This window comes from Scomber japonicus, chromosome 16, assembly GCF_027409825.1.
Source record: "Scomber japonicus isolate fScoJap1 chromosome 16, fScoJap1.pri, whole genome shotgun sequence".
Lineage (NCBI taxonomy): Eukaryota > Metazoa > Chordata > Actinopteri > Scombriformes > Scombridae > Scomber > Scomber japonicus.
The window spans coordinates 25,052,371-25,062,661 of NC_070593.1; the positions used below are offsets into that span (position 1 = coordinate 25,052,371).

At 40.3% G+C, this 10,291-nt stretch overlaps 1 protein-coding gene across 1 annotated transcript; it reads left to right on the forward strand.

Annotated features, from left to right (window-relative positions):
- The first annotated feature begins 409 nt into the window (after positions 1-409).
- Positions 410-1,723, forward strand: kcnf1b (potassium voltage-gated channel, subfamily F, member 1b). The gene has a single exon (XM_053335196.1). It carries the CDS (start codon positions 410-412, stop codon positions 1,721-1,723), a length of 1,314 nt encoding a protein of 437 aa, XP_053191171.1.
- The last annotated feature ends 8,568 nt before the right edge of the window (positions 1,724-10,291 follow it).

Genomic DNA, 10,291 nt, shown 5'->3' on the forward strand with positions numbered 1-10,291 from the left:
ACTGTGGAAAAGGAGTTACAATGTGTGTGTATGATAAAGGGAACTGGTAATTAATAATGGTGTTCTTTTAATTATTGGTTTAATGGCCTGTGTTTAAAACCAAACAGGTCACATAATGCCTCTCCCAGACATACAAAGCATGCATGTGCATGTTGCGGCTGTACTGGCTTGCTCTCTTTGTGTGTATGTCTGTTTGAGAAAGAGAGAGAGAGAGAGAGAGAGAGAGAGAGAGAGAGATGGCAAGTGCTAGGAAAAGCTGGCCGCGCAAGCTGTGCCATTCAATTGCATGAAACAGTCTGGAGAGGAAACATTTTACGCACTGAAGTTATGGACATTCATTCTGGCTGGTACGCTTCACTTTCACACTAGGCTACAGGATAAGCTTTTATTGAAACAAACATTTAGTAAAATGTGGACGATTCCGAAACCAAAATACAGAACCGATGATGAGGCTGAGATTACAGTGAACATTGGCGGAGTCCGGGTGGTACTTTTCGGGGATGTTTTGAATCGCTACCCGGAGAGCAGACTGGCGGAGTTGGTGAACTGCTCAACTCAAAATTATGAAGTTATGTCGTCGCTTTGTGACGATTTCGACCCCGGCAGAAAAGAGTTTTACTTTGACCGAGATCCTGATGCCTTCAAGTGCATCATCGACGTCTACTACTTTGATGAAATCCATATCAAACGCGGGATTTGCCCCATCTGCTTCATCAAGGAGATGGAGTTCTGGAAAATAGACCAAAGTGTTTTAGACGAATGCTGTAAAAGTTACCTGAGTGAGAAAGAGGAGGAGTTGAAAGAGATTGCAAACAAAGTGAAAGTGATTTTGGATGATATGGAGGTCGACCAGTGCATTACGCGCACCCAGAGGTGCCAGAGGTTCCTGTGGAAGCTGATGGAGAAGCCTGGTTCCTCCCTGCCGGCGCGCGTCATTGCCATCGCATCGTTCCTCTCCATCCTGGTCTCAGCCGTGGTGATGTGCGTGGGGACCATCCCGGAGCTTCAGGTGGCAGACGCCGATGGGAAACTCGTGGAGCACCCGTTTTTAGAGGCGATCGAGACCACCTGCATGTTATGGTTCACCACGGAGTACATGCTGCGTCTCGCCTCCTCTCCAAACAAGCTGCACTTCGCGCTCTCCTTTATGAACATTATAGACTTTATGGCCATCATGCCTTTCTATGTGGTCCTGAGCCTCACCTACCTCGGCACATCCTCCATGATGGAGCTGGGTAACGTCCAACAGGCTGTGCAGGCGCTGCGCATCATGCGTATCGCGCGTATTTTCAAGCTGGCTCGCCACTCCTCCGGGCTGCAGACTCTGACCTACGCGCTCAAGAGAAGCCTCAAAGAGCTGGGCCTACTCCTCATGTACATGGGCGTGGGGATCTTTGTGTTCTCGGCGCTGGCCTACACCATGGAGCAAAGCCACCCCGAGACGCTTTTCAGGAGCATCCCTCAGTCTTTCTGGTGGGCCATCATCACCATGACTACAGTGGGCTACGGAGACATCTACCCCAAAACCACGCTGGGCAAGTGCAACGCAGCAGTGAGTTTTCTGTGCGGGGTGATCGCCATCGCCTTACCCATCCACCCCATCATAAATAACTTTGTGGTCTTCTACAATAAGCAGAAAGTGTTGGAGACTGCTGCGAAACACGAGGTGGAGCTGATGGAGCTGAAATCCGGCAGGGAGGCGCGCAGAAAAAGCAGTAGTTAAAGAGACTGTGGGCGCAGCAGCAAGTTAAGACTTTTTCCCCTGATATTTTATTGGAAACATAAGAGCAATTACATGATATTTGAAAATGAAAATTAAAAAAAGAGTTCTCTAAGATCAATCAAAGTTAAAACATCTAGGCTGAAGTTAAATTGTGTTCATAAAGTTCAGTATCTAACTCAATTCAAGACTTTTCATGAGCTCCTCACAGTGCCACTGTATATATACACATCTCTGCTCAGCTGTGTTGTTTGTTGCTTTGGACTGTGAAACATATGCTGCCAACACTGGTCCAGTTTTCTGCTTCACTTGTCATTGTGAAGATTGCTGTTATTATATAATTAAAACGTGTGCATGAAAGGAAACATGTGCATAGAGTCATTAAAACATCACAGGGAATCAAGTGCAAGATGGCATTTAACATAAATACCTCAGTCTGAGTAATCATATGATATATAGCCTATGATAATAATACTAATCATCTAATTGCCAGGAATGTTCTCAGTTACATATTTGGTGTGATATAATCAGTTTTCAGTGTTCTGTAGCAAATGTATTATATGCCATGGTGTGGGTGGATTCACAGGTATAATCACTCTAAGAAATATCTTAAATTGGAAAATTAGATAAGCTAAAATTATGAAGAAATATGAGTCATAAAATGCCACCCACATAAAACTAATAGGTGACTGAAAGGACACCATGGAATATATTTTGAGAAGATATGATATCAGCTGTGTGACCGGCTGATCCCATTGGCCAGCAGTGATTATGAGTAGGTAGATGTGATTATTAATTCCTATGGGACAGACAGGCTTTTAAACAAACCACGGCAATGAGAGAGCTGTATGTGCTTTCATCTAACACAGACCTACAGGCCCATTAAACACGGGTCAGTGGCGCACAGCTGCTGATAGTGCTGCATCCTCAGTTCCATGCATCCACCAACAAATACTCACTTTTGTTCTACGGAAACAGATTCATAGTGATCTAAAAGTAATGTTTGTGGCACCATTCACTCCACATCCACACAGGACTGTGAAGTAGTAAATAAAAGCTCTGTCCTTTTACATGAATGCCAGCCATGTGACCTCTATAATCTTAACAAATTGTGTTTTCAAATCTTATGCTGCAAAGAGCTTTCATTTGAGTGTGGGCATTGTTTAAAGGTTAAAGGGGCATTGCACCAATTTTGCATAAAGTGCAGTTTACTTGTTAGAAGGAGAACTATTCTCAATCTGTGAATAATGTGCAGCGTAATGTCTTCTGTGGTTCTGGAGGAGCTTGCATAAATCCGAGGGTATAATAGCAAGTCACCACCCTTAAAACAGGAAAAAGATAGCTACTTAGTTCAGTCTCATTAAATAGACTTAGCTATTAATTTGGAACTTAATTTGGTTAGTAATTAACTTCATAACTAGAATCAAATGACCATATCAATTAAGGGTGAAGGATTCTGAAGTTCTTTGCAGAACAGATGTTGGCAAAATTCATTCATGTGCAACATCAAACAAACAGCATGTATATCCAAAAGCATTTATTTCAAATAACACACAGCAAAACACACAGCTGGAAATCTAAAATGAACTAAAAGAGTATAACACACAAGCAATCTAACTGGTGACACACCACACAATTCTATTTAAATCTAATTAAAGTCCGATATTGTTCGGTAGATAGATAGATAGATAGATAGATAGATAGATAGATAGATAGATAGATAGATAGGTAGATAGATAGGTAGATAGATAGATAGATAGATAGAAACACATCTCTAACTATCCAATGGAAAAACTAAAAAGCAATTACTTAAAATACCCAAACCAAGTACTAATAAAACAAATGTGTAAATATATATGTATGTATATGCAATAAATAATTATAAAATACTCAATATATTATATTCACTAACTTCACATCTTGTGAGGTCACCTAAGATTTTAAACAAAGAGAGTGGGACTTGAAAGGGACGGCAGGGCCTAATGAAAGACTCTATTAAGTTGGATTTAGGATCCATTGTTTTTGGCACTTTTGCATATTATAGACTAAATGATATCTTGATTTTAACCATTAAACAAAATCTTTCTCTTATCAGTCCCCAAACTTATTGGAAGTGAAACTCTAAATTGCTTAAGTACACCTTTAAGACAAAAGAGGATGTGTACTTCAGAGTTTTATTATTTCTTCCTGCAACCATCTTGTAGAAATGACATGAAGGCTAACACAACATGCTTGTTTGGTTAGAATGAAAATTGAATTTTATTTCCACTCAGAGGCATATCTGTGCTCAGTGCTACATTTATCTTTCCGAATAACTTTCTGTGTTTATCTGCGCTTGTGCATCGCGTGTCACACTATCCAAGGCGGTGGTTTGTGAGAAACTGCTGTCCCCAGCGGGAGAATACTTCAAAGTAAAGATATACACCCACTCAAAACACCCCTTGCCCCCCCTCCCCGCCCCTCGACACAACAAGCCTCCTCTCCTCCCCTCCCACCCCACCCGCTGTTTCTCTCCATCTCCGTCTCGCTCCTTCGTCCTGCCTCCACCTTCTCATCCTCGGTCTCAGATGATCTGTCAGCATTGCTGGCTGAGAGAGCAGTGATCAGATGCAGCAATATGTAAAGCCTTACTGCTCTCATATTCTGAGAGTGAGAAACTTTACACTTTGAAAAGAAAGTCACTTTGGAAAGTGAATAAATGGAAATATTGTTCATCTACATTCAAGTGTGAAAGATTAGCGTGGATGGATGAAGGGAAATTATGAGAGACATTAGCTGTCATTGACTTCAACCAAATATAGCACTTCATATGTTATGCATCAGTAACTATTACAGATGAGTCAGCCTCACTCTGACTGGATGACACGGTCACACACAGGTTGAAATTATATGTTGCTGACAAGAGCCAGTAATCCCCTTCAAAAGTGGAAGAGACTAAATTATTGGCTAAGCTTTTAAAATGCGTAGCACATTGTACGAACATATATTTTAGTCAAGTACAATTCATTTTCTCCATGCCCCACCTGTGTTCGATCAATAGCAACCTGTAAACAAATACGTCAAAGAGGTATAGAAGCTCCTTGTCAATACCTGACATCCCCCAGTGTGCTTTGATGCTTCAAAGGAAGTCTCCCACGATCCTTATAGTCCCTGAGAATGCATGTGTGTGTGTGTGTGGATGAGGATTTGATGGTATGTAGCTTTTGATTGAGGAAAGGTTTAATACTGGTAATTAGTCATTTTAATGAGTTCCCACTGGTTGTAGTAAGGTAGTAGTGTAGGCGTATCGAGGTAGGTTAGCATTTATTGTACTGTAGTTTCCACACAGCGTTCTATCACATTTCAAGTGGCAACTATTCTACATGTGATGGTAATACAAAGGAAAACCTCTATACATTTTCAGATGTCATAGAAATATAGTAAATGTAGTCATATAGTAGTGTAGGCCTGTGGAGGTAGGTTAGAGTTTATTGTACTGTAGATCCCTCCAAGTTTCCATACAGCATTTCATCACATTTTAAGTGGCAACTACTCTACATGTGATGGCAACACGAAGGAAAACCTGTATTTGTATGTCTTCAGATGTCAAAGAAAGAGTCAGTTGAGTTCAGTATGTTATATGGAAGGCATGGGATGGCTCTGGCTCAGGACGTAGAGCGAGTCATCCACTTATTGGAAGATTACCTGTTCGATTCCCAGTTCCTTCAATCCACATGAGGAGGTGTCCTTGGGCAAGATATTTAACCCCAAATTGCAGTTCCAGCACCCTGTATGGTAGCTTACTGCCATTGGTGTGTGAGTATGTGTGTGAATGGGTGAATATGGCCTGTAGTGTAAAGAATGCTTTGAGTGGTTGGAAGACTAGAAAGGCGCTAAATAAGTGCAGTCCATTTGCCATTAAAGCTGCTGTAATCATTATATTTATGATAACAATGAATTAATTTACTTCATATAATGTGAAAGGGCTTATTCACTGAGAAACCCACCGACAATGATCATCCTGTTATGGTTTCGTTCTTTGGACCAACTAAGCAGAACACAGCCACAGATAAGTCAACTCAGTACAAACAGAGTTTTATTGGGAGTTTTGGGTTGAGTGTGAATTCAGATTTTGGTTGGAGTGGATGTTGGAGAACAGGACCAGGAATCTGGAACAGGATTTGATGGCTGGATGGGCGTAGCAGGACTCAGGGGAGCAACCAGACAGGTAAGGTGGATCTTGAGCAGGGACAAAACAGGAATTAAACAGAGGTCTTCCAAAACACAGAAGTACTAAGGCAAGTATCTTTAGGTTTAGCCAAGCTGTGTACCACATAGGTAAACTGACGATCTGGCGATGAATGGGATGAAGAACCGGTTAAATACTGCAGCAGCTTGTGGATGAGATGATTAAAGCCAGGTGTGGAGAAAAACAGGCAAGGGAGGAACCAGGAAGGCCACACCCAGCACACACACACACACACACACACACACACACACACACACACACACACACACACACACACACACACACACACACACACACACACACACACACAGACTAACAAACACAAAGGAGAGGAGAGACAATACATATTCCCTAACACATCCATTTCTGCAGTTTCTATTAACTCCACAGATAATTTGAACATCTTTCAGCTCAATGTTTTGGTTTTACAGCTTGATTCAGTCTTAAAGCTCTCATCATTGTTTAGCAGCAGCAGCAGCAGCAGCAGTGGGCAGAAGTTTTCAGCAAAAATGCTCTATTAAACACACTGTACACCACCTCTCCAGCACCAAAACAAGCAGGCATATGCAATTAGTGAGGCCAACTAGTGAACATGGTGGAGTGTTTAGCAGAATCTAAATCTAAGAGCACTTTCTACTTCCCGCTATTTTGTACTTGAGAGGTTAATGAGGAAAATGGAAAACTGTAATTACCTTTTCGTAAAAAAACAGTACATAAGAGGCACTAATGTATAAGACGCAGTCTGTTTTGGGGGGTGTTATGCTCGGAAAAATACTTTTCTATTAAAGACTAGTTTATTTGAATGTACCAGTAGTTATTCATTTATAAACACATACATTTATACAAGTTATTCCCAAACTTTTTCAATCTACACACATATTACATCTGAAACAGTGTGTCAGGGTTGTAATGGAAGTCACTGTAAGGCTCATTTAACTTACAGCAGTAACAGATCATCAATCAACAGGTCAATTGTTTAGTCAAATTAAAGCACTGCTTGACAGCTGGCTCATACGTCCTAGATGTCAGACCTTCATACCAATATGTAAGAAGTCAATATTTCTGTCACTACAGTCTTAGATTCAAAGCAGCACTTTGATATTTGAAAATGCCTTCAGAAAGGTTACACAAACAGTGTGGGAACACAGTCACTAATGGCAGTTCAAGCCAGCATAATGCTTTAAGTAAACACATCTGTCAATCAAACTAATTGTACTCAGCTAAGAACCAAACCTTATGTCCTTTATTCAATGTCATGTAACATTACAGCAACATATCCCTCCCCACTTTTCTTCTCTCTCAAAAAAACACAACTAATTTCCCTCACCAGCAGTGGTCCTCTGTTGTCATGGCTCCAGTCTTTAAATAACAGTCTCATTATTCTGCCTCAACGAAGCCTTTTGCTTTTAGACTGGACTCCCACATTGAATGTACTCTGTGCTTCTTTGTAATAGATTTAATAAAGCGACACAATGTATTTCTTTTAATGCAAGGCACATCAAAAATGATTACATATATTTTGAGATGTTGCTGAGTTAGACATTGAAATAAGAAAGGAGATGTATTACATGAAATCTGATCATGTCTCTATGTTATAAGATTCCATACACGTAGCCGTATATCAGCTTTGCACTGGGCACAACATGAAGAAGAACAACACCTATTTCACACTTGCATTCCAATTCGCATTGGTAATTGTAATTAATGATGCAGTGCAATGGTTACATGGTTAATTAGTGACCGCAGGATCTGGTACAGTGGGAGGTGGTGACAGATTTTTTTTCTCCCCTGCATTGCACGTACATGTGTATCTGCTTCATTTTTACACAAGGACATTTTGACAAGATGCTAGATGGACGAGCAGTTCAGTCTGCTAAAGCTTCAGGGGTTCGGGGGTTAGAAATATTGTCAACAAAACATTACATGATGCCTTAAAGGATAGATTCACACATTTTCAAGTGTGTCTTGAAACAATGGTCAGATGTCCATATGAACAGTGAAAGAGGTGTTCCTCACTGTAATCATTCCTGCTGTTCATACTAACTATTTAAGGATATCATTTATATGTGATTTCAGTGGAAGCGATGGGGGCCAAAATCCACATTTAAAAGTAGATGTGAAACCTTTATGAGGGTTCAGCAGTCTGAGATAGTCATATCAAGTGGATATCTGCCACATTTACAGTCCTTTTAGCATCAACTTCTCTCTTTGTGTTTCCTCAGACAGTGTTTCCCTGTTGAGCTGTGGTGGAAGTATAGGCATTAAAAAGACTAACGTTGAAACATATCTACTCAACTGACTAATTTGGACGGCTGAAGCTTCATATTAGTGTCGGATGAACTTTTAAATACCCTTTTGCACAGACAAAGGACTGGAGTCATCTCCATATACAGTATTTTCTAAGTCTTCTTCATTTCAAGATTTCATATAATTTCACTTATTTTAAAGGTCCAGTGTGTAAGATTTAGTGGCTATGTAGAGATTAAAAGCTCTTTCTAGGCTAATGCAATCATGGTTCTTATTTCCATGTGATTATACGCTAATTAAAACATACTTATGAATATTATATTAAATTTCTGCCACTTGTGTTCCTCTAGATGCCACTAAATTCTGCACACTATTTTGCATAGGAGGTTTCCACATTGGGTCTCAAACTCAGATCTCCTAGAACATGGACAACTTCACTGATTACTCACCTCAGCTCAGCTCTGCAGCTATTTTTTTTATTACATTAATGCTGTCGCCGTGGTAGCAATCCCTGCCCCCCTCCCCTCCTTGTCATGAATGGGCTATGGAATTAGCTATAAAGTTGGGCTCTATGGGGAGTGACTCGCTCTTAGAGCCAGCATCTAGTGGCCATTCAAGGAGCTGCAGTTTTTGGCTCTTTGTTTTCGCAGCCACTGTAGACTCTCCCACACACTTGAAAGAGGAGGGTTATTCAGCTAGTTGTAATCTGCAGGTTCACCAATAGATGTCACTAAATCTTACACACTGGTCCTTTAAATTGTGGAAAAAGTTAAATTTATAAAAAAAATAATAATCTAAGACAAATGTTGCCTTTTTAGATTTTGTAGTAAAAAAGACTCTAAATGTCAGTATTTCAGGAAATTACTGGAAAGATGAGCATTTATTCCAGAGCATAACTAAAGATCTTTGTTTTTCAAGTTTGTGGATTTTTATTGTGTCAGTCAAACTTAACAAGTTACGTATCTGGTGGCAAAAACAACGATTATACTCGTGCCACCAGGGACGACAGCTAGAGGGGGAGTTGCTAATGATGGAAAACTTGTGAAGTGATTCAGTCAGTTCTGGCAGTGGCTTTCCAGTGAACATAAAGAGTCATGTTATTTTTGGGATTTTTATTTTAGTTTTATTGACTTGAGATGCTGAAGTACAAATTTGAATAAATGCCTCACTTTCTGGATGGCCTTAATCTATTGAGACAGAGTCTTAAATTGAATCCTATGGCTCCATTCTGTTCAGTGCCCTCTCGGCTTTGTCAGCTTGTGTTGAAAAGCACAGCACTCTATCAGGGTGGAGTTCACTTGACTTCACTGATGTCAAGACATGCTTCAGCTTAGGTCACAACTCAAACACTTCATGAATGGAGTGACAAACACAAACACCACATATAAAAGCAGCTGGATGGTGACCTTTCAGACATCAGTTTTTTTTTCCCTGTTTGCTGGTATGATGTGGAGCGAGCACTCAACCTTCCACCGTTCAATGATTGCTTTGTACTCCTCTTCGGCCCCCGCTTGCTCACAGCTGGTCACTCCGTCTAGTTTTAAGGGTTTTCGAGTGCTGACACTGGAAACTTTTTATGTCTCCCCCTTTTTTTAGTTTTGAAAAGCACTGCTTGGTCAATAATTCATGTTCTCCCTGCAAAGGCCACTGCTGGCAGGAGGGGAGGATGTTGTCATGTTTTGTGTGTTGTTTGAGCATGTATGGATATATACTGTATGTAGGACCTCATCTAAAGCAGACCTTATTGGTGCTGAAGCTGATTGATGCCTGCAGCGCTCAGTGTTTTGGACCTCTTTTATAAAAAAACAGAAAACAAAAAAACAGATTTATTATAATACAACAAGTTAAGAGAAAAAATTGAATTAATTTGAAATATTTGAATCTATTATAATCAAAACCAATCCTTGTTTTCACTGGAACATCTTTCTATCAAAGAAATAGTCTTGCAGAAAAAAACATCAGTTGGCCAGTTGAAACTTTTCTTCTCGACATATATCTCAATATTAAAAACAAAGTCAAAAAGTCAGGCAGAATTCAAAGTGATAGATTTACTTTGCATCAAAAATGTAACACAAGCAAACCAAGGCTGACCCTTG

Coding starts and splice junctions, on each gene's coding strand:
- kcnf1b (XM_053335196.1), top strand. CDS start 410: ATGTGGACGATTCCGAAACCAAAATACAGAACCGATGATGAGGCTGAG.